This window comes from Ixodes scapularis, unplaced genomic scaffold (assembly GCF_016920785.2).
Source record: "Ixodes scapularis isolate PalLabHiFi unplaced genomic scaffold, ASM1692078v2 PGA_scaffold8__174_contigs__length_109621045, whole genome shotgun sequence".
Classification (NCBI taxonomy): domain Eukaryota; kingdom Metazoa; phylum Arthropoda; class Arachnida; order Ixodida; family Ixodidae; genus Ixodes; species Ixodes scapularis.
The window spans coordinates 26,743,899-26,769,463 of record NW_024609883.1 but is presented as its reverse complement, the minus strand read 5'-3'; the positions used below and the strand labels follow the sequence as shown (position 1 = coordinate 26,769,463).

Genomic DNA, 25,565 nt, shown 5'->3' with positions numbered 1-25,565 from the left:
TGCGCATGGAGTCAAAAGCAACAAGAAGCAACCGCTTCCCACCTGTGAACTGTACCAAGGAGTTCTCTGTCCAAGCCAAGTGGCTCGGCTCTACTACTCGTCCACAATCGCGCGCCAAGTGCACAGCAGCTGACAAGATTGGCAACGGGTATGGCAAGGAAGGACACTTTCCGTCTGTCTGCCTGTCAGCGAAAAAGAACCACTCAAATACACAAAGCCATGCTGCACTCGAGTTATCCTCGTAAATTCCATAAGTTGAAGGCGCTACCGGCAAGTGCAGACTAAATTCATTTATTAAACTTCACGCTTACAAGTACCGCCAACCATTGTTGTGGAAACGCGCAAGACACGTGGGAGGAGCGGGTGCTCCGCTGCCATTCGCTTCCAACGGCCGCTCATTTCAGTGCTGCGCCGACAACTGCTTCCAAGGGTCGCTCGAGACACGGGCCTCGTGCACTGGCGCGTTTGACTCCACTTGCAGGACAAATGGAAACACATCGTAGGCTTTAGTCCAGACAGATGAAGAGGGATCGGTGGCCATGTGCAATAAAAAAAAAAAAAGAACCGTTGGCCGATTGGGCTACAGCTAGAGCCACTGTATATGGCAGCGTAGCTGCCAGAGTAGCGACACGACGCAAAATTATCTAGATGCACGACGTCAGAAGCGCTGATAGTGATCTCCATTTTGGGCCTGGGAGGCTGCCATGGTAACCGTGTTTCTAGCGACGCCGGGCGGCAACTTTTTTAGTCTAGTTGATATCTCCATTCGTTCATTGAAAAGTGGTATAAGACGCTTGGCATCACGGTACGGCAAAAACCTCTGGAGGAACGGTGCCTGTTTTTTCTGAAAAGCGAGACGATTTGTAGCCCGGGGACTGTCGGGTGACGAGAGCTGCAATGGTATCGTACGTGCACGGACAAGGCGAGTGGTTTTCGGCGCCACCGGGATGGCGGCCGCTTCGTGGGACGAACGTACCGTCCTATAGTACTTTCGGACTTCGCTCCGATGGAACAAAATGCGATTACGCCGGCCACGACAGGACGATTGGCTCGGAACATGACTGCTCCTCGACTGACCCATATAGTGAACGAGTATATCCTTATTATCATACCTCTCCAAGACGCAATCGACCCTTCAAGATGAGATTTTCTCACCGACTGGCAAGGAGCGAAGTCGACGGGGTTCAACCAAGAAGGACGGCATGGTGGTCTCTAGAGGACTGTTAACGCCATCAAAAGAGACGGATGCCGGATATGAGGTGTTCTTGCCGACAGGCCAAATGGTAGCTCGGAAGTTTACCGGCATTCAAAAAGTCAATATTTTTATCTGGTGTAGCACACATATCTGTTGTGTTCTGCTATTTCTCTTTCACTTCTTCTTCTATGTATTGCCCTACCTATCTCACTTTAAGAATCCTATCCTCTTTCTTCTCTTCTTTTCTATGACATAAAAGCAGTTCATCACGAGGCACCGGACGAGATGGTCGTTCTTTCATAGCGGTACGCTTGCTGCTGAATTCTACATTATGGCGACGAGGATCTACGTGAGTTCTGCGCTGGACTGGGCTTCAGCGAGGACATGCGGGGAATGCTGATCGCCGAATGGGCAATTTCTTGCGTGTCCCGGCAAAACCTTCCCCAGAACTGATCCAGCAACAAGATGGCGACTACATCGAACGGCATCACCGAGTGCTGAGAAGCCATCTTGGAGCAGTCATGGCCTCGGGCGGCAAGCTACCCCCAGAGTTCTTAGTCAAGCTGGGACCTCCGCCCATTCCATGGGAGCGATGGATCAAGATGTTTGAGCGTTATTTGCTGGCAACTGGCGCTCAAGAGTTTGGTGCAGAACGCCGTCGGGCAATGCTGCTCAACTGTCTCGGAGAGGCCGGCCAGCAGATTTACGACGCTCTACCAACGCCTGAGCCTGCTGTTGAGGAAGCGCTAGCACCGCTGGCAGCAGCAGGTGGCGAACAAGTTGTGGGAGCTCCCCTTGATGTCTACGAGGAAACAGTTAAGTTACTGGAGGCTGAATTTACACAGCCAGTCAATGTGACGCTCCAGGAGCTCCAGTTTCATCTACGAAGACAGAAAGAAGGCGAGTCCCTTCGCGATTTTCTGTCGGCTCTACGGACGTTAGCCGCCAACGCTAATTTTGGAAGCCGTACTCAAGACCGTATCCGGAAACAGTTCATGATTGGAGTGGCTTCAACTGAAATTCAGGAACGGATGGTCCTCGATGCAGCTCTCCCGTTCGACGTTGTTATGCATACCGTCATGAACCTGGAAAGATCACGTCGAGAGGTTCGAGAGTGGGCTGGCGTCGCTGCACCGAGCGAGCAGACCTGTCAAGTGACGCACTCATCAGACTCGTCAGCCTCGAGACAACCCAGGGAGAGACAGTCCGGGCGACGTGAAGGGCATGCTTCCAGAACGCCATTCAAGCAGCCTGCCCGTCAGCATAGTTCTTCACAACGGATATGCTATGAGACATCGCCGCCACCTCCACGGAGGTCATCATCCCAGAGGGTTGCGAGACAACGTCCTGCCTCGAGAAACGCGTGTGCGACCTGCGGGGGAAGCGGCCGAGATCCGTTCTCCAGCCATCAGCAACCACGACCTGGACAGTCGTCGGACCGCCGTCAGGACCCCGCGGCACAGTCAATTCGCTCAAGGCCAGGCTGGCAAGGGCGGCAGCATTCAAGGCGACATGACAATTTTCGCCACACACGTACTTGTGCCAACTGCGGACATGGTCCTCATCGATGCCAGAGCTACGACACCTGCCCCGCAAGAAACCTTTATTGCTACAACTGTGGTCGCAGGGGTCACCTTGGCCGCGTATGCAGAAGCATACGTCGGGACTACCAGCGATCGCGATACAAGCAAGTGGAGCAGGTGCTCTCAGATTATGATGACTACGACGACGACGATGATTCTGAGATCGTATGCCACATAACAGAATCATCAACTAAAAAAGTCTTGATTACCGCCAAAGTCTTTGGAACGCCGATACAGTTCCTGCTCGACACCGGGTCATCCGTCTCAATAATGGACAAAGCCACGTTCATGCAATGGTTTGCGCGAGATGCACTCGTCATACCACCACCGGTGACGCTACTGAATTATTCGCGCCAGCCCATTAATATCATGGGAGCCTTCAAGGCCATGGTGGTATTCAAGCAGCGTCGCTCGCAAGTACTATTCTACATTGCAGACCAAGGCACATCATTGTTAGGCATGGACGCCGTCGTGGCACTCGACATCAAAATGAGCGGAGCAACGCGGACTTGTTTCTATACTGCGACCAGTGACACCGGTGAGGCTTCAACAAGTGCGGCAGAACAACCGTCAACGTCGTCACAATTACCTACATTGTCAGCCAAGTCGACGGTAGCAAATTCAGCCGCGACCTCTCAGCTGCACGACTCGTCAGCTGCACTGGAGGAACAGTGGACTGAACGTCTTCTGCCACCAGCAAAGGCAAGTCGGACTCTACCAACTGCCTTAGCGAAGCCTGTGTCTTCCATTCCTAGACTTCCATCATCTCTGACACACTTCGATCATCTTTTCACTCCAGGACTAGGCCGAGTCAAGGGAGTCACCTGTAAGATAAAGGTCCGTTCCTCTGTCACTCCTGTTAAACATCGTATGAGACGTATTCCTCAAGCTGCTCGACAACAAGTTTCTGACGAGATTAAACGTCTTGAGGAAGCTGGAGTAATCGAACGCATTAATGCCTCAGAATGGGTGTCACCGATAGTAGTCGTCCAGAAGAAGGACGGCAGTATCCGCATGTGTGTTGACCTTCGTGAAGCGAACAAAGCGGTCGTAATCGACAGCTACCCGCTTCCACACATTGAAGAGTTGCTCAACGCCCTACATGGAGCGCAGCGTTTTTCCAAATTAGATCTCGCTGCCGCATACCATCAAGTCCCATTACACCCGGATAGTCGGGATTTGACAGCGTTTATTACGCATGAAGGACTGTTTCGCTTTAAGCGAGTGTGTTTTGGATTAGCCTCAGCGCCAGCCACATTTCAGCAGATGATGGCGAAGATATTACAGGGCTGCAAAGGAGTGCTTTTCTACCTCGATGATGTGGTTGTCTACGGTAAGAACCAGCAGGAGCACCTGGAACGCCTGAAAGAAGTGCTCGTGCGCATATCTGAGGCTGGTATGAAACTCAACAACAAATGCGTGTTTGACGTAGGAGAAATTTCGTTCTTGGGGCACAAAGTTAGTGCTGCGGGGATTTCACCCCTTCAAAACAAAGTCGACGCTATTCGTGCGGCACCCATTCCCACGGACCTAAAGCAGTTGCGGTCATTCCTAGGAATGGTTGAATATTATTCACGCTTTATACCGCGCCTGGCTTCTGAAGTGGAACCGCTTCGAACGTACTTGAGGAAGGACACCCCGTTCATCTGGGACCAGGCAGCAGATCGAAGTTTCAATCGGGTGAAAACACTGCTGTCCTCTGCAAGAACGTTAAAGATGTTTGACCCAGAGCTGCCTATCATCGTAGCTACGGATGCTTCAGCTTATGGGATTGGAGCAGTGTTGCAGCAGCTTCACGGACAAGACATTCACCCAATTGCTTTCGCATCACGAACGCTGACTGCCGCAGAAAGGAAGTACTCTTCGGGTGAACGAGAGGCCCTTGCGTGTCTGTGGGCCTGTGAAAAATGGCACACATATCTCTGGGGTCGCCAATTCACTCTGCGCACAGACCATCAAGCTCTCGTCGCTCTTTTGGCCACAAGAGGGACCGGACATCGCCCACTCCGGATCACTCGGTGGTCGACCCGGTTGCTGAACTATAACTTTCAAGTACAGTACCAGCGTGGCGCAGAGAATCAAGTAGCTGACGCTCTCTCCAGACTTCCGGTACCGGAAGATGAGGGAGGGACAGCATTTGACGAGCAGATTGTGTCTTTCACCGCTCTGAACGACGAATGCATATCAAAAGCTCAACTCCAACAGGAAACGGCGGATGACCCCCAGCTGACTGTAGTGATGTCTTATGTCATGTCGGAATGGCCACCATCTAGGGCGTTGTCTTCCGACGAAGCCATCTTCCACGCCACTAAAGAGACACTCTCTGTACACGACGGTCTCCTGCTGCGCGGGGAACAGTTCGTCGTTCCTACCAGTATGAGAAATGCTCTCATCGGCCGAGCACACGAGGGCCACCCTGGCATCGTCAGGACGCAGACTCGCCTTCGCGAACTATATTGGTGGCCCCGCATGAATGCGGAGGTGAAAATGGCAGTTCAAGCCTGCGGTGTTTGTAGCTCGGCTGACAAGAGTGCAAAGACATCGCCAACACCTTTGCAACCCGTGCCCTTGCCAGAGCGACCATGGTCAAAGCTCGGCATCGACATCGTTGGCCCATTTGAAGCTTCGCCACCAGCGTATCGGTACTGCATCACGCTCGTGGATTATTTTTCAAAGTGGCCTGAAGTCCATTTTTGCTCCAACGTCACGACAAGCACGGTGACCGGATTCCTGAAGCTCGTCTTTTCTCGGGAAGGATACCCCGACACCATTGTGTCTGACAATGGACCTCAATTTTCTTCTGCAGAATTCGAGAGCTTCCTGGCTAAGCGAGGTATTAACCATCACCTGGTCTCTGTGTATTATCCACAAGCGAACGGGCAAGTAGAACGATTTAATCGTACCTTCAAGTCGTTCTTACAGTGTGCTGCACTAGAGAAGCGTCCAATCCACTCTGCCGTTCTGGATTACTTGTGCGTGTATCGTTGTACGCCGCACGCAACGACAGAACTGTCTCCTGCGGTTCTGCTACATGGACGCAAGCCACGCAACCGGCTTCACATCACTGGCCTTTCTCCATCGCAGTTCTTGAAGAACCCATTTGAGGAGCTGCAGCGTCTGCGGTGCCGAGTGCAGCGGGGACAAGAGCACAGCAAGCGCTACACAGACAGACGGCGAGCTGCCAAAGTTCCGACATTCCAGGTTGGCGGATGGGTGCGCGTCAGGAAGCCAGGAAAGGTAAAGAAGGGAGACCAAGCTTTTGGTCCGGCAATGAAAATTGTGGAGCGTGTCGGTCGATGGACCTTCAAGCTTCAGGACGGTCGGATCTGGAACGCCTCCAAGCTTACAGCGGCAACGGCTCCACCTGGCCCAGATAACGTTGAGAAGTCGTCGCAAGCAACGACACAGTCTTTTGAGCGCCTTCGTACACAGGGAATTCTCAGAAAGACCTCTAGAAGCCAGCGTCCTCATCATGAGTGGCGGCCAAACAGATTAAAGCAGGCTACTCAGTGGCAGCAGCAGCAGCTAAGGCCACATACGCCTCCGCCTTTTCCACCTCCACGGGGACAAGATGAGGATGGAGACGAAGCGTGCCCAGGTAGTCCAACCGGTCTTTTTGACTCTCGACAGGGTGCCGTGACGGTGCCACCAAGTACGCACTAAAGAGTGAGGTTGCCACCGGAAATTCCCGTTCCCTCAGTGGATGCTACAATTCCCCCAGTGCCAGTTTCCGTTCCCCCAGTGGAGGAGCTTCGGCGATCGACCCGAACTCGCCGACCACCGGTTCGGTTTAGAGATCTGAGTCTCTGACCCGCGGTGACAGACGTGACAGTTGACTATATTTGTCTTGGGGCGAAGAGAAGTTTACATATTTCTTTAACGCTTATTATCCGAAGTGCAATTTATTGCTGGAATTCTGTAAATAACTTGCCGTAGTTTTGTAAATAAGTTGCTGGAATTCTGTAAATAACTTGCCGTAGTTTCGTAAATAACTTGCTGGAATTCTGTAAAAAGAAACTTTCTGACAGTGTTATTTGAGATATTAGAGAGTTTTAGTAGACCGTTTTCGGTTTCCCGCTCCGCTCTATGGGAAGCGGAGTCGCCATCGCGCATGCGCGACCCGCTCTGGGATTTGAGCGTGAAGCGTCAGCTCCGCTATCGTCGCCATTTTGAGAAGTACGTTCCACTCTCAGTAAAGGTTCACTAGATGGTGCTTTTCTGGAAAGGGGGTGCTCGCTATTTGAAATCATGCTTGGGAGCGCGCTTGACCCTTATGAACCTCGCTGCACTAAGAAGCTGCGCAGACTTTGTTTGAAAAGGCGTCCCCCAGAAAACGTTTCACGGTAGTCAAGAACCTCTGGCTGCTTCGAGAAATCGCTGGCCGCAATCCTTTCACGGCCCCTGAACGGTGGGAACAGGTGCTGCCTTGTGTAAGCCAGCGGGCTCGATTTTTCTATGCGAGATGACGACGACGACGTTGAGAGGATGACACACCGGGCGACGGCGGTGTCTCAATCTGAGCCCTGGGCCTCGGTTCCTCGGAGGCGGAAGTTTCTACTTCGGCTGGACTACATCCTTGGAGCATGATTCTTTGACCCCAGTGGACTCCAGTGAGCAATAGCGAAATTATGTTCCTGGTGCTCCTTCATGCACTGATCGAACGGCGTGCAAGATCCTCATAGCTCGCTGCTCACCCGCCCAACCCGCCTCCACGAAGTCTGGACTTCTGCGAATCGGACTGCCACCCTCCTCAATACCAACAACCCATGTCGTCGTCATCTTGCACGTATATACTCATCACATTACCATGTTCCCTAGACGCGGCACCGCGGGCCTCGGTGGTACGGGCTGCTGCTTTCCGCGGTGCCGCGGCTCTCCAGAGCCAAAAATTAAAGGTTAAGGACCAAAGACTAGAGCAGTCGGCAAGCCAACAGATATTTTGTTTGGTTACTTCAGGCAGCAAGAGAGTGAAAATTAGCAAAAGCGAGTGCTCCATATATATATCTACTTTTTTTTTTTCCCAATGAAATGAGTCGTTTCTTCTTCGTATGCTTCGGTTTGTGACATGGTGCCTTGGTGTTTATGTACACTGCGCGACACTGTTAGCGGGAGCATTCAATATCCGGTTTTAATTTTTCACCTTAAGTTCGAGGGGCTGACATTTGCCTATTGCTGTGGAATAAAGCGCTCGTTTGGGGCACTAATCTGAGCGACAAATTTTCAGCTTTTTCAATAGCTGTCAAAGAAATAAACTGCGAATAAAAGCGATTTTTTTCGTGTTCGTATTAACAGTGGAGCGCAGTGTATGTATCTGCCTTGGGGGGTGACATGAAACCATTTTGCTTGACTATACACTTCTTTTTATTTCTTTTGTGTGTTTATGAAAGTGCGTTTTTCAGCTTAAGCTCCTGCCCAGTTTCTGCCTCACTTGTGCTACGGTCTTTTCTTGCAATAGAAGGCCACGCAACATAGTCTACTCTTACAATGCTGAATTCAACAGTAACACTGTAATTTGGTTAGATGCAATATTCACACGCACATCTGAGAAGTAAAATGGGAGCCGTTAGTAAACGTTTTTTATTAAAATATTTCTAGATGTCTTTCAAACCAGTTGGACAGGTATTTCGCTCAGTACAAAAGCTTGAACATGATTTACTGTGATAAGTTTATGCATTCTAATATTAAACAAACAAAAAAATGCCCATGGTCTTTGTATGTTTCGTCCAGCCGTCAAATTAAGCCGTCTGCGCACATCACTGCCTGGTGCTTCACGACGAGCACCCTCTTGTGGTCTTCATCTAATTTTTTTGATGGACGGCGTATGGGCATGCTGTACGGTCAACAAAACCCCAACAGTTGTTCAGGGGTGTTCCCTTGTCCTTGACGGCCTAATAAAAAAGACAAAGAAAAACACTCTTACAACACGGCAGTATGTAAACACTACCAAAACATGTGATATGGGGCTTGTTACTCCTCTAAGATAAAGCGTATTTCCATTGTAGGGCTGTAAAAAACTGGGTATCGTAAATTTATATATAGTTGTACCTTAATTCTGCTAAGGTTTGAGGCAGTCAAACTGTGCATGCGAGGCCCGCTACGCCGGAATTCAAAACGAAACTTCTGAAAATTGTTCTAATCTACCACTATTGCTTAAAAGCCCAGGGTTGTGTTTGCTCAATTTTGCATTGTTTATGCCTGTCTGGTTTTCACCAGACAAAAAATTGACGTGGAATCTTCTTTCGACCGTTATTGGTAACTCTTTTCAAAACACCACCGGGTAACATATTCGGCCGCCATATTTTGGGCATCGCTTTTGGTGCGATACTTGTCACTAGAACCCATTTCATATTCAGTATTGACGCAGCATTCGTGTCTAATACATTTAGACTCGCATCCGCGAAAAACAATGACGTAGCTCTCTTGCTCCCTAGACACTTGGCCAAAATAAGGCGGCCTCGAAGACTAGCGGCACCATGGGCTGCACTTTTAAAAAGGCTGCATTCCAGTTTCTATTATTTTCTAAATCTACCAAGGAAACCCAATGCAAACATTTCTTGAGGAAAGTTAAACAAATCAAAAGTTGCGAGCGAGCGTGAATAAATAAAGCTGAGAGGGAGGCGGGGGGGGGGGGGGGGGGATGGTTTCTTTGGTGCAGCTTGCAAGCGCTATGCTCGTGGTCAGCTTTCAGTGGCATTTTCGACAGGAGGGCGCATGCACAGATATAATCGGCGTTCAACGACCCGTACATCTGACTGCATAGCCATTGAACGTCCACAAAGCGCGACGATTTTACCGACGCCGTGCTGGTTGCAAAGTGATACTCGTTCACTTCGTTTGATTATGCTGTTTTGTGTTACGTGGAACTCAAATCGAATGGTTTACTTTTTACGCGCGGGGCGTACGCTTTACTTCTTGATTCGACCTCTTTCAAGCTGAGGTCACGGTCAAAAACATCGACGCGTATTGAGTAAGTGCAGCCATCTTGAGATCTAAGCGATCACGCTAAGGACGCTGAGGGCAGTCCGCTCTACAACTTGTGAAGCGGAGCGCACGCTCACTCCGCTAACTATACGCTCCAACTCAGAGCGGGCCACGCATGCGCGGTGGGGACGATGCTTCTTGCACAGCGTAAAGTAGAGCAAAGAGGGCTCATAAAAGTGGCCTACTAATACTCATGATTACGAACGCGCTCGCTGTGACTTGTCCTGACACTGCCCATGTACACCTTTGGCGTATAAAAAAAACTAACTTTTCACCAGACAGAGCAGCTGTGCTAGAAACAATGGAAACGCGAAATTTACACAAACCATGCAGGGTCTCACCTGTGAGCACAGCTCTAGTTTCGCCAGGGTCAAACACTTATGTTTGTTCATGTCAGCGAGCAGGTGGCCGAACCTCTCGTTGATGTAACCCACGATGAGGTTCACAGAACTGAAGAACACCGACAAGTTCCGTCCAAACGCTCATTCAAGTACGAACAGACGGGTGGGATAGGCCAGTCGTGGAAGAACCATGCAAAGCGTCTTGCCAGATTGGCAACACCCTGCGCCGATCTGTCGGGTGCTGGTATTTGGAGGCCCGCAAGCAGAGCAGCCAGGTCCTTCTTTAAGCAGGATAGCTTCCTAAAGGGTTTCTTTTCTACGTTGGAAATATCCAGCAGACCGCGTTCGGAAAGGAAGCTTCGGCGCTTGATGGCACGAGGGATGCGAATCATAGATTCGATGTCTTGCCAGCTTAATCTCGTTAGTAGAAGTCTCCTTCCTTGAGAACAGCGGGGATTCATCGTGCAGACGCCTTGCTAGCCTTGAGCAACACTGTACTCGTACTACGCAAGAGGATGTACTCGCCATGCGCAAACTTCGTCCTTTTCTCTTATTTTTCTACTTCGAATAAGTAAATCTGTTTCAGTTTTAATTCAAGTGGAGCAGAAGCTACAAGAGCGAGTGCCGGCCTTTCAGCGTCCTTGATAAGCACGCGCGCTCGTGCAGTGCAAGTACCGTTTAGAGCAACATGCTCATGCTTGTACCTTCGGCTTCACTCGCACACAACGTGGAACGATTATATTTATATTTTATAGCTTAATATTTCTTCAGGTGTGTGCCTACTCTTTTGTGTTCATTATTGTCGCCTTCGGTTTTACTACCTCTACAATCACGCTCCCTTTTACTCTCTTGGTGTTAACGCTTAGGTTTTTTTGTCTTACTAGTACTATAAACGTCCACTTGTGGGGCTGCGCAAGCAAATATTTCGAACCCGCTCAAAACGCTCTTACGCTGAAGAAAAACGCTCTACTAAAACGCGTTTTTGGACCTCCGCTTTCCATTCCGGCAAAGCGGGCCGCGCATGCGCAGTTTGGCACCCTCAGAGCGGAGCGGAAGATGAAAACGGTCTACTAAAACTCTCTATTGTGTACAAGAGTATGAGTGTTGAGTGCGAATGCTTTAAAAATAGCCTAGGCTAAGAGTCTGATAATGAATGCTTAACTTGAATTTCTTTTGAATTATGATTTGTGCATCTTTGCTTTGTATGTATAATATCTATGACTGGCTTTGTTATGTGCATTTTGTATAGTCGTTTTTTTCTCCAAAAGGGGAGGGGGGAAAATGTTGTGTTCTGCTATTTCTCTTTCACTTCTTCTTCTATGTATTGCCCTACCTATCTCACTTTAAGAATCCTATCCTCTTTCTTCTTTTCTTTTCTATGACATAAAAGCAGTTCATCACGAGGCACCGGACGAGATGGTCGTTCTTTCATAGCGGTACGCTTGCTGCTGAATTCTACAATATCCGTGTTAAAGGGGCCATGAAATTATTTTGAAACTTCATCTTCCTTACCTGTAATCCTCAACTCGAAAGCGAACTGTGAAACCATGCACTCGTGACATGCTAGGGCACCGGTGCGATGACCCCAAGCTTCCACCGTGCTTTTTAAGCACAACACACCGTAGAACTTGGCATTCGCAAGTGCTGATAAGTTTTGTCAGGGCACTCATTGGCCAGGAACGCGAATATAAATATCCATGGGCAAATTGATAGCTGACGAGCGCATACATCCGAGCGACGCAGTTTTCGTGTGCAATGCGTGAGTTGGGGTCGGCTGACGTCAATTTGGCCTGAGTAGGCATTGTAAAGATTATATTTAGAACCGTAGACACATGCTAGTAACGTCATAGCACACTGACATTAGGGAGCAGAAAACGGACCCACCTACAGAAAATAAATATTACACTCGTAAGAAATATTTACGTCTGAAACTTGTTAATTACAAAGACAAAGACACCTCGGAGCATCTACGTTTAATAGTATATGTTGATGCGTTGTTATATAGCAGGACATTTCATATACGTCACTTGAGCAAACGCCAGCTTGTCACTTAAAAAAACAAACCAAAAAACACTGCGGTCAAATGCAATCTATTGGAACGAAAGCAAGTTATATCAAAATCTTCAGAACTGTCAATTCGTAAAATTGGCGATTAGTAAAAAAGGTTAAAGATCGCAGGAGCTTCCCCGCTAAAAAATGCTGTGATTATTCGGTGACCCAGGACTGAAACTGCTTCCCCTAAGTCCTACACGCGCCCTTTCGTTATGATTCTCAGAAATTCAGACTTTCAAAGGAAGCTAGAAAAATGCGAAAAATTTATCCTAAAAGCTATGTGGAGCGCAAGTTTGTCAGCTTATTTTTGCAGGGATTATGGTGACGTCAGAACGCCGAGATCTGAGTGGCTCCGATTGAAGGATAGTGGGTAGACCTCAAAGCAAGATGCCTTGAGGTCTACACACTATTCCTTATTCAGAACCATCAGAGCTCGGCGTTTTGACGTCACCACAACCCCTGCTAAAAGAAGCAGACGAACTTGCGCTACGCATATAGTAAAATCTTTGATTAGTATACTTGGGGGTTGTGTGAATATTTATACAGCGTGTACTTGGTCAGCCATTTCAAAGTTGCGAAAGTCACTCGCTGTAGATGCGCAATTTAGCCAATGCAGTATAACCGCTAGCCTGGGGTCTATAGGTCTTTAACGTGCACCACGCAGTAGTGATACACAACCGCAGGCCGGTACGACGCTCATCCAGATCGAAACGGGCAGGGGCGGGGATTGAGCCCAGTTTCCCTGGTTGATTAGTACAAAACGTAAACATCGCAGGAGCTTCCTCGCTAAAAGTGTGTGATCGTGAGGTTACCTGGGGCAAAACAAATTCCCCAAGGCCCAACGTGCGACGCATAGATTTCGCATCGATTCTCAGGCACTCCAGCGTTCAAATAAAGCTAAGAGAATACGAAAATTGCATCCTAAATGTCTTATAGATCCTCAAACACATCTGGGAATCCGAGCACCGCTAAGGTGACATGACTGATGCTGTCGCACAGGTGCTAATATCCAGAGCGATCTTGCATAGAAAGGGTGTAAAGTACCATTCTTTCAGATCTTCATGTTATACTTACGTCAGAAAGCACGAAGAAGCCTTAAATCGTCGGCAAGCTGCGGCACATCACGACTCCGCGCACCGAACAAACTCGCATCCACCAGCTCTGGGCGCTGCCATCTTACCGATGACATCACGGCTCTTGCGAGGTCACGTGACGAGTCGTCACTCGGTTGCTACGGAAACGGAGCCAGCTCAGCTCGTTGCTATGGTACCGCGTGTGACCAATCGCAGTGAGAGGCGGCACAGGGAAAAGCGTGGCGCTACTCTGGCAGCTACGCTGCCATATCGAGTGGCTCTAGCTACAGCACATTAGCTCGGAGCACGTGGAGCGAAAGCTTGCGCTGTATAACCCAGGGATCCTAGGTTCAATCCCCAGCCCTGCCCGTTTCGATCTGGATGAGCATCGTACCGGCGTGCGGTCGTGTATCACTATTGAGCTACGCACGTTAAAGACCCCAGGCTACCGGATGTACTGCACTGGATAAATCGCTCACCTAAAGCTGAGAGACAAGTCGCCCGTTGAGGCAGACTATGTTTTAGGCAGTATAAACATACGCACACCTTAATTTGTTTCCAGACAGGTAAGGTAGCACCTCTTCATTCCACTGCGACATAGTAAGATCACTGTTGAAACAGGTGTTCATAACGGACAATACCATAATGAACTCCCGAGGTTACTCATGAAGACACTAAAGTTATTTAGAGGTTTATTTGATTTTGCCTAAACATTAGAAAGGTGAAGAGAAGAAAAACGTATTTTTCTTAGGTAGAAACGTATTTTATAACTATTGATGGCCCGTTTGGTTTTCTTAGTAATCCGCAGAACGGGAAGTGTTAAATTTACAAAAAAAATTGTTTCGGGCGCCAAAACGCTAACGTCAAAATTCAATTTGCATCTAAGAGTAAGCACCAGTTTGTTGGTTAAGAAAATATTGTAGCGATGAAAAGAAGAACGAGGCCGGAGGTCGCGCGATGCGAGCGCTCGGGCAAGCAGTTCGAAGCAAGCCAGCAAAGAAACCGGACGTCTTGTCCGGCTAATAAACAGCTGGCAAGCGGAACCCGCTTCATCTGGTGTCAGAAGTGGGATACGAACCCACGCCCGGAACAATTGTAATTGTTCAAAATAATAGAAATCATGCTTCTTTTTTTGTTCATATCCACTAGCCACCAAACAAGGTCTACAGTACAGAGAATGAAAATATCTGAAATAAAGTTTCATAAAATAAATGTTGTTCGGAGTAAGTATTTTAACCTTCTTTGCAACTCATTCAACTATTTTTTTTCTTTCATTTCCAAATACATATTAGTTGGGTGCCTTCATGTGTGCTTTGCTTAGGGTGGAGACATCTGGCCATTTTGTCCTACAATTTTATTTTTTTTTTTGTTCAGAAGCGCGTGAAAGAGCGTGTCCCGGCAAGTGTTTGTGGCGCTGACTGTACTATGGCGACAATTTGTTTTCGTCGATTTATTTGTATTTTACCCGTGAACGCGTGCTGTCGGCATCGGGTACTACAAAGGGCGCTAACATAGCACACACAAAAAATAGAATCAACAAAAGTATCGCCTTCAGAGCCTTATCAAGCCTTTCGCTAGGAGTCTGCTGATGACTATAGTTACACTTTTTTGCAACGTTCAAAAAGTGCCGACCAACGGAGCCATCAATTGTAATTCCGTTGTGTCTATGTTTTCACAGCCGGAAGTTAGTCAGCTCTGAGGGCATCTGGTATCTTCGTTGGAGATGAAAGACAGTGCAGTATACCGCTGCTTGTCTGACGACTTTAACGTGCATCACGCAATGGTGATGCATGACAGCACGCCGGTACGATGCTCATCCAGATTGAAACGGGCAGAGGCGGTGGATTGAATCCACGATCAGTGAGCTTTGCAGCGTGAGCTTTCGCTACACGTGCTACCGATCCACGAGCAACGAGACATCGCGGTCAAATTCTATCTCGAGAGAAAAACAGCAACAGCAACAGCAAGAAAATCTCAGGTTTGAGGCATTTAGTACTAGTGTCGCGATCTCGTTTAAGAAGCTGGTAATAAAATTAACAGGGTGATTTTATTTACACAAATACGCGAATATAACAATATTTAGCTTTCTCGACATGGTCTTAAAATTAAGATTAGAGGCACCCCTAGTACGCACAGCAAAACGTTTTGTCACGTTTGTCTTCTAAATTATTGTATTTTTAAAAATGCATCAAAACGCGCTAAAAACAGGAAAAACGGTCATATTTTTGGATTTTTTTAAAAATCTCCAGCGCTCTAAAAGAAAAATCCAAGGGCCGTACAACCTTCATTACGTTATTAAAAGTAATCCCCAAAAGAACGAATCTTACCGTGCATTCCTGAAACTCAGGCTTGTGTAGCCAAATTTGCCCATTGGGTGACGAGCGGTATGGTCGGCGGTTCGAATCCCAGCAGAGTGAAGTTTTTTTTTTTTAATTTCTTTTATTAGGTTTTTATTTGTTTTTAATGTTTTGCATATTTGCTATGTTTTTTTTTGCAGTCGCCGGCCCCTTACTTCAGGGTAAAAACGCAGACCAAAATAGGAAGTGCGAGTCCAAAAAAGTTTTACAGCGCAGCTCTTAGGCGCCCGTTTCCGGCTTGAGCGGCGTCGGCGTCGCCGTCGGCGTAACCAAGGTCACCCCAAGGTCACGTGACCCCCAAGCTCATCCCAAGGTCACGTGACCCCCAGGTCACGTGACCCCTCCCAAGGTCACCCCAAGGTCACGTGACCCCCCAATGTCACATGACCCCTCCCTAGGTCACTTCAAGGTCACGTGACCCCCCAAGGTGACCCTCAAAGGTCACCCAAGGTCACGTGACCCCCGAGGTTACGTGACCACCCAAGGTCACGTGACCCCCCCAAGTCACCCCAAGGTCACGTGACCCTCGAGGTCACGTGACCCCCGAAGTCACGTGACCCCCCCACCCCCGAGGGCACCCCCGAGGTCACGTGACCCCCTCCCCCCGAGTTCAGGTGACCCCCCGGAGCATATTAAAGAATGAGGGGAGGAGGAGGAGAAGAAGGAGGAGGAGTAGGAGGCGTATACCCTCCCCTCAGTACCCTTCCCTCGTCCTCCTCAAGAGCTGCGCTTCAATTCGGCGTTACAGGGAGTTGTAAACGGCTTTCACTTTTTATGTTCCCGTTCCTCTGGTTCGGTATGTCGTATAACATAAGCCATCAGGGGACAGATCGTCTGGGTACGTGAACATTTGAAATGTTTCTGTTAGATGATCGTAACTACCACAGAAGACAGTCGATTTTTACTGAAATAGCATATTGTCACACTCAATTACAATCACAAACAACATGATTTGAGGAGAATTATATACAATTCTCGTGGCGTCGAAAGCAATAAACACATCTCTTACTTTTTCAAGTTTCTGGAGAGTAATGTTTATTATTGATTTTGTAGCTGAAAGCGCGTGCGCATTTCTGCCACGTGTTTTTTTTTCTTTCATTCGGAGGCTCCCCTATACCGTTTTTATTTTCTTTTTCTGAGCCAAACACGTGCGTATATCGCCGGACGTTAAGTAGAGTACATAAAATTAAACTAGAATCCTGAAACGTATCGTTCGGCATTGTAAAATTCATTTTTCGTGCCGTACGTGTTCAGATTCTCAATATCCTGAATGTGTTTTCCTCACCGCATTGTTTTTTCTCTCGTTTTCGCGGTAAAACACGCCAGCCTTGCCATGTTGGGATGAAATACGCCAGCGTCGGCAGTCATTTACGAAGGATTTATCAACACAAACATTTCCCCTCGCTATTCATGCTATTCATGCCGCAGTTCGTCAGAATATCAATGACTTGACTGCATAGTAAAAACGTCAGAAAAAAAATAAATAAGACGATGTCGGTCAGTAAACGGAACTTCCACGGCGGGGCTCGCCAGCGTGAAGAGCAAAGCGCAGATTCCGGAAAGTTACGGACTTCCATGTAAAAACTGGCCATCAAAGACAGCAAAATAGCGATGCTGGCCAAACTGGTCATCAAAAAGAGCAAAATATCGATGCCGGCCAGTTAGTGGAACCTCCATGGAAGTACTGGCTAGCAAAGACAGCAAAGACACGATTCCGGCCAGTCACTCTAATCTCTGCTGAACTGGCCAGTGAGTAAGACGAAACGCCGACGCCGGCAGGGGCCGGTAGCCGACGCGGTGTGCTACCTGGGTACATGCATTTTACTCAAGAAAAACTGCTTGCTTTTTGTTTTTCAGTCTGTCTCCATATTTTGTCATTTGAAAACATGCGCTTCTTTTAGACAATCACTATTCTGCTGCAAGATGATTGCAATTGTTCATGTATACTCGTCAGTGCGCTAGCTTTTTCTCTTGCTTTGTTTGCGGTTCATTGGATATCTGTCAAATAAACCCAATAATAGTTCACATAAGTCATGTCCTGCATCTAATTTATCTGTTGCCTATAAACATATACATTTATTGCTCTGCATTTTGGCAATACGATCTTTCGATAGAATACAGAACACACAAGACTGATAAGGTCAGAGCACAGAACACGAAACTGACAACTTCGGAACAAGGTTGACATAACGGAATAATGCGTTAGCATTAGAAGCCCCATTTCGAAGAAAAACCCGCGTGGTCGACGTCGTCGGTGTAGTGTTCTGCGCACTGGGGTGAGCGATGCAATTAAAAAAAAAAGACTTACAAAAAGTTATATCTTGCATGACTTCTGTAGAATATACTTTGAGGCGCACATCCACAGGCTTCCCATAGTCCTCACTGATGTCCCGTGTAGAAACACAAAGCAGTCCCCTAGCGTGTGACAGCAGCCCGCACAATGTCGTACTTGTCCTATGGGATCCTATATTCCCGCAGGCTGCGGGGTACCTACAGCAACCCACATAATTTCTTACATGTCCCATAAAAGCCAGGGTTCTATCCCCACAGACTCTGTGGATTACCCAAAGGAGCCTCCACAGGTTAAGTGGGTTGCCCAAAGGAGCCCTTACAGGCTTTGTGGGTTACCCAAGGGACCCCACACAGAAACCCGCATGTTCCATAGGTCCACAGGCCTGACCCCACACAGATTTTAGGGCACCCATACAACCCCATAGGTGCCCCATAGAGACCTCTAAGATTCCACACAAATTTTCTGTGGGTGCTCTGTGGGCATTTGGACCAGGGGTGCTATTCTGGTCGCAAACGGGTACCTTTCGAGTTGTGACGTATTGAGAAAGAAGGGGCGGAGCCTCAAACTAGAATGATTCTTGTTTGAGGCTCCGCCCCTACGTTCGGGTTCACGCACGCGGCAAGCTAGAATCTGACGATCCCCTACGTCGCGATGACGTGTCCACGCAGTTGGGGCGCAGAAATCCCCGCATTTCCCCCTGTTCTTTTTGTTCTCTTCTTTCTTTCCTCCGGGAGTTAAAACGAGCGAATAACGGAGAAAAGGCTACCTTCCGGAAAATGGAAGGAACCAGAAAAAAATAATATTATCCTTTGATAAAATACGAAAGATTATTTCAATAATTATGACGTAAAGTAAATTTAACTAAGATATCTCACCTTGTTTTCTCGAAGTCTTTCGCTACGGTATTTGAAAACAAACATGGCGAAAACCGCGGTAACGACCTTGTGGTGTATGTGTCTCTTTTGCGTCGTTGCTTTCCCTGCTTCTTCACGATACGGATGGCATTACGAGAAAAAAAAATATTACGTGAAGGTGCGCTGCGACACCGATCATCCTTTGTGAAGCCGCCTTGAACATAAGCTGCTAATGAAATTTCCTGTTTGCCTGTGAAGGAGACTTCAGATGGATACAGAGCTGACGACGACTCTGTGGGAGTATATGACAAGTCATGAGATCGACGCAGAGTGCAACGGTTGTGAGCATTCTGTGGATGATGCAGGAAAGTTTCTTCGGGCAGTTTTAATAATGCTTTGCTCCTTTGCTCACTGCAGTGATCCTGCCTATATAGTTTCCATAAGCCATGCTCTTCTCTTTCGGCGCTGAAGAAATGCACGCGACGGCATAATCTCGGGCAGTTTTTTTTACTTATTTTCATTTGCTGAATAGCTCGTGCAAAAAAAAAAAAACGGCTCTTTACGTTTTTACACGTCCCTACATAGGTACCTCGCTTTCCCATTGGCTTCATTGCGCGTGACGATTCAACGCCATTTGCCGTGGAAACGTTCGTGAAACTAGAAAGCCTCTGTTTGCCGCTAACAGTCGTTTTTCGAGTTCGGGTTGTGACGACAAAATGACGTAAGAACAAGAATGCACGGGACTATTTGCATTGTTTTAACTCGACAACCGTACCCTTGGCGAGTTAAACTCGAAAGAACATGGCCGCGATGCTCGTCGGATCGACCGCGGCTGGGGTTTGACATGCGATCGGTCACTTGATCAACGCGCACACGAATACTTTCGTGCTGTTGGATGAGCCCATTCGGCGGCAGGACTGGGTGGAAGAGCACAGTGAGCTGGCGTTTAACGTCTCCGATGTAACGCTTGGCGCGATGCAAGACTTGGCTTCTATTTGTGCCGGTGTTATGAAGCTTGAAAGTGGTGGTGTTGTTGTGGCTCGTACGGTAGCGTTGCTGATATTATAAAGACGGTAATAGACCTTTATTCAGCGTTGCGGTGCATTAAGATTCAAAACCTCGCCTTGACACAAAGAGAACCACGTTTCCGCGAGCACGAAGGCAGCAGCCAACGGTCTGAGAAAGAACTGTGCCGCCGCCACGACCCCCAGCGATCGCCCCAACGGCAAGAAAACAAACGACAAGCTCATTGAGGTTTGTGTAGTGCTGACTACTGATTCATCGGACGACAAAGGTGAATGATGTAAAACGCACCGTAAGTTTGCCAGCATTTTGCAAAACAAAATCGTTTCGTTGAAAATTTATTTTGTGGAATTCGTTAACGCCTTGAAAGTTTGACGGGGACCGCATTGTGAACGCAGGCTTCACACAAGTGTTTTCTACAGTGTGTGCTTTGGCTGCATGCATATAAAGACAAAAACACTGCCTATATGGTGCATAAAATAAAAGAAATTTCGTTTATCTTCATAATGTTGACTATCTATTGAGTGCTGTTGATAGTAGTGGCGTAGCCAGGAACTTCTAAGAGGGTGAGGATGGAGGGGGGTTGAGGTGGCTGGGATGTTCATGACTTGGGGTGCGGGGGGGGGATGGTGTCGGAATTTGTGTGTATATTCTAGGGCCCGCCGGATTTCGGGAGGGAAGGAGCGAAGCCCCATAAACCCCCCCCCCCCCTTCTCGCTCCCCCCTCCCCCCCCCCCCCCCCTGGCTTTGCCACATAAGGGGAGCATCCTACATTCACAGGCTGCTATAAGCATGTGCATAGCCACTGAGCTCGTACCACAATGGCAAGATAGTTGCTGACATTCTTCACGTTACGTAGCAGTTCTTTCTTTAGTACATATGCTCGCTTTTCCTTCACACATCTACTCTGCCTCCGCTTGTTGTTTATGCTTGATGGTGATAAGCCAACAGTGCGTATTTGCTCTGCATCACAGGCAAATCTCAAAAATCCAGCTCACACTACTCTTTAATTTCAATGAGTTACTGTCACTTTTGAAACGACAATCTGTTTAATTGCTATAATAGCCTTTACATTAAACACACGTGTGTTGAATGTAGCACAATTCTATTTTATTGTTTTTCGTGGTCACGAAGATAACAACCATCCACAAGACACTGGCTAAATTTCTCCTCTACAGTGGGTAACAATGTTACCATACTCTGTCAAACTAAACTGCTGCTGTCTAGACAAGTAAGGATTCATTTTAGGACAGACCTCTTCGTAGTTTATTGCAGGGCATCGAAAGGTGTTCTTATGACTTTCCGATGACTGACTTGCAATTCCAGCAGCTTGGCGTGAAAAGGTAAAATATCTAATTCATACAACAAAATGCCATCAGCAACCCATCCAGATCTTATTGCGTGATTGACAGTAGCTACAGACCGCAACGAATTGTCAACTGAAGACCTAGGTTCTAAGCGTGCACTAACTTTGAAGCGGTAGAAACCCTGAAGTTTAAACGTCAACTTACTACCATGTTGTTAATGGCAAAATGGTGTTTGCGGCAAAGTGTTGGAGTCCTTCAGAATGGTGACGGTCTCCTTCAGACCGATGATGACGGTGACGAAGGTTTAGTTAGAGTCGAATTTTAGTCAACGCACCCGACGACGTCGGTGTGCTTGTCATGGTGGCGACGAAAGCCTTCTTTCGCACATGCCTCAGCTGCCTCGGTCCGGGGTTTCGTCGACCCAACCTTCTCTTCCCAGCCGGTTGACAGCGATACTCACGACGGCCGTCACGGCTCTGCTCACCATCCACTGGGCATTAGCTATGTGATCATCGGGGGCAACCGCGCCCTTGTAGTTCCCCGTTGCGAAAAATCTCAGTGCGATTCAATTTGTAGCTGCTGCTCGACGGTCATCATCTCTCATCGTCGCCGTCTCTCGTTGTCACACTAGGATCACACGGTGCTTTTCGACAAGCGGTATTGTCGTCAGAAACTGTCGTCGTGCATCGCGAAGGCAACCGGGTGCTCGCGGAAAGCCCGTCATTGTACGTGTTGGTCGAGCCATCGGTGAGCAACAAGCATCGCCGCCATTTTCTACGCTCTAGAATCCTGCCCAAAGCTTGTTCCCCTTTGTGCAATAGAAAGAGAGGTTAAAAGCACGAGCGCATCACCCCGAACGATCTTGCACGAACGTTGGCTTGCACTGCGCAAGCGCGCCTGCTCGACAGGGACGTTGAAAGCCCGGAGCACGTTCTTGTAGCTCCTACACCCGCACTAGCTCGCACTGATAGTGAAACAGAGAGTAGGGTGTGTCGAGTAATACCGCAGTTAATCTAGTGACGCGACTTCCGCTATGTGCTACGTAGGTCGGACGTGGTCATGCGTCACTTTGTCGTCACGGTTCGAACTCGAAGAGCGACAGTTACGGCAAACGGTTGCTTTCGTGTTTCGCGAACGTTCCCATGGGAACCGCGTGGAATTATCACGCGGGCTGTGGCCAATAGGAGCGCGCGGTTCGTAGGGGGGAGGAGTTTTCGAGAAACACGAACGTGACCGTTTGTGACCAGGATAGCACACCAGGGCGAGCTTTCGCTCCACGCGCCCAGCGTGTCCTCAATAAGTGTGCATAAAAAAGACGAAAACGTCCCCTGGCCAGACTCGCGCTTTTGCACGCACAGCATCGGCTGTTCCAGCTCGCGCACCTATTGCTGTTGGCGAACGTCCGTGTGCACACCTCGCAGCAGCTCAGCGGATTTGAAAATGGAGAGCGTTAGCCCTACTTCTGAAGACGTTAACAAACACAACGTAACCAGCGGTAGTTCAACATTCTCAGGGGGTACCTCCACCAGGACACCAGCAAGCGATGGTACCCATACCGTCAAAACCAGAGCCGAGCTCACTTCGCAGAGACATCATCATCACACACCGAAAGAAGTGGATTTCTCACGGACGCGCAGCGCACCAGCAACAGGGACCTCGCCAGCTGAAAGGTGGAATCGGGCAGGTCCCGATCCTGTCCGTGCTCCGAGCCCAGTCGATTTCGGACAAAACGTCTTCTCCACTGAAGAGGAGTTAAACGGCGAAGAGGTGGAACAGGACACCAGGTGCCTTAAGATGTGGTTCTTCTGCATCGCAAGTGCGGGAACCATGTTGATTCCCATCGGCCTGGTGCTCCTTGGCTACCTGTCAAATTTATACAAGACTTCACTCAACAGAAGCAGCACCACTGCGGTCTTGACGACGCGTTCCAACGCCGGTCGAGGGACAACTATAAATTCGTTGACTGCAGTCGAGTTAAATTGCTCTGGTGCGGTGAACCTGGAGGACGACATCAACGATCTGCGACGTGATATCAGCAGTTTTTCGATGCCTCATACAAAAAACCTCAGTTTTTTTTGTCTGTTCAACAATTCGAGGTTCCGCAAAAACGAAGGTTTCCATTTCCTTCCGGAGCATCTACCGTTCGACCTTTGTCCATACGTCATTTATTGGTCAATGAGCATCCAGGATGGCCAAGTAAGAAGTAGAGTTCCAGCATTTGACATGCTGTATGGCATCTCGGAGCTGAAGAATACCACCGACCACCTCAGTGGAGGCAAAACCAAGGTTTTGGTGGCCCTCGGAGGGTACCCCGAAGACAGTCCTCAATTTTCGAGGCTGGGCAGGGACTCCGTGGCCATGGATATCCTAGTCGTCGACATCGTGACGATGATGATCGACCTTCGCCTGGACGGGATCGCTATCCACTGGGTTGTGCCCACAGGCGCCTGCCAGCCTTCCGACGTCCACAACACACTGTCAGCACTTTTCGCAAACGTGAGGAAGCTTTTGATTCTAAACAATCTACCAGCGCTAACGACGCTCATTCTTCCCCCCGGAGACGTTGTTACTGTAGGCTCGATGCCGCCGGACCTGGTGGATTTTTTCTTCTTCATGACCCATGAGATTCAACCGGACAACACTACCACCGACCCTTGCCAATACGTCACGACAAAAGCACTCGAGTTTCTAACAAGTATTCCTGAGTATAATCAGCATCGGCGAAAGCTTTGCGTCGGTATTTCTATGGCTGCCTTCTTCTTAGATCTGATCGAGGACCGCCAATTCACATCGACCCGCTTTCCCTATATACAGGGCCGGGCGCCGCTTTTCGAATTGTGCACAGGACAGCTGCCAGGAGAACGTTCCGCTTGGAACTGCACAATTTACTTAGGTGTGACGCCGTCGGGTAATTTGTCATCACTATACGTGTACCTGTCAGCTCATAAGATGAACGATCTTCTACACCGGAACATTCCACAGGGAAGCTCTCGGTGCACCCTTGTCGCTGACCTTGACTTCGAGACTTACAAGCCGGGCTGTTCAAAGTTATACCCAACACTGACTAGGCTATACCAACAGGTGTGAGTAGTACACACCGGCTAACTAAATTAGGTAAACCTTCATATAATTTAAAGTTTTTGTAGTTTTTCTTTTTAAAGTTATCATCCAGAAATGGAGGGCTTCCTGCTCATAGATTTAAATATATATTTTGTCTGCCCCGTACCGAGGAATATTTTCTCAGTTTTTTTAATCATATATGAACCACTCCTGTTCTTTTCCGGGTATTTCTGATCAAATATAAACCAGGTACGAGGAGCAGTGCATTCGTTTGGGCGTTTCTGGTTTTCTGCGTTCGTTCAAACACTTGCCTGTCAAGAACATTTCTTGGTTGAATTGAGAAATGGTGGGGCTGAATTTCGTACATCTCGTATTGTAGAACGGTTGTTGTAAGTTGTATTCAAAAGGGCGAGTAATCCATGCTCCCCCTTTTTCTTCCCGGGATGCGCATCACGTGGTAACAAGGTAACGCTTTTTGCTTGGTGCCGTGCTAACGTAAACATCCCAGGGGGATGGGGGAGCATCCCCTTGGGATCCCCTGGGATGGCGGAACTCCCACCGCCTTCGCGTGGGATCTCTTTGCAATTGACGGTATTTCGTTCAAGTGTCTGGCAACTTTTCAGATTTTTCTCAGCGAGGTGCCAGCAATCGCATCGGGGTTGCCCCCTGGTCTCTACGACAATTTCCTCGATCGCGCATCCCCGCTTGGTGGCTGCAGCGCGAGTGCGGCCACCGGACGGCCATCTTGCATGCAGCGAAATAGCGCTTTTGTTGCGAGCGTGGCAGAGAATGGAAGCAGAGTGCTGAAGACGCGTTTACTACCCGTTCTTCGTCATCCGCTGAAGTTCCTTAAACCCATGTAAAAATGGTGAGACATGCCTTTGAGGACACGTTCTAGTTTTTACGTAAGCGCAGCGCCTCATAAAAAAGACACAACTCGTCGGAAGCAAGTTTCGGCGGTGTCGCGGCGTGATCGAAGGTTCTTTTGCACGCCGCATTGTGTTTCGTCTCTGTGCCTTCGCACGCTTGGACACCGATCAAGAATCGCCATCGTGTGAATGAGTTTTGCGAGTGAAATGTGCGTGAAGTCATATGTGCCCTTGAAGCAGCGTTTTAATTTACTTTGAAGATAGTATTCGTAACTTGCGGCACTCGCGGTCCTGACTCGAGCTTGATCCAGAGTCCAGTGGCAACTAAAGGTGGGGGGGGGGGGGGGGGGAGAGTAGAAACCAGGTAACGTGCAAAGGGTAGAAGGAGGGTGAGGAGAAAGCAAGGGAAAATTTAAAAGCAAGAAGTCGTCGGCCTTTAAAATAACTCAATCGATCAAATCAAATCAAATTTATTTGACACCACATCGTACAAGGATGGTGATGTCGGGAGGACAGACAAAAAGCCACTGGAGTGTGGCTTGACGAGGTCTGTGCCCTCGATTGATCTAATTAGCGA

General features: G+C 48.4%; 1 protein-coding gene across 1 annotated transcript; it reads left to right on the top strand.

Moving 5' to 3' along the window:
- Nucleotides 1-1,374: 1,374 nt before the first annotated feature.
- Nucleotides 1,375-22,815, top strand: LOC120842012. The gene is made up of 2 exons (XM_042286938.1): nt 1,375-3,480; nt 22,573-22,815. The coding sequence occupies exons 1-2, from the start codon at nt 1,603-1,605 to the stop codon at nt 22,813-22,815; spliced, it is 2,121 nt and encodes a 706-aa protein (XP_042142872.1). The 5' UTR covers nt 1,375-1,602.
- The last annotated feature ends 2,750 nt before the right edge of the window (nt 22,816-25,565 follow it).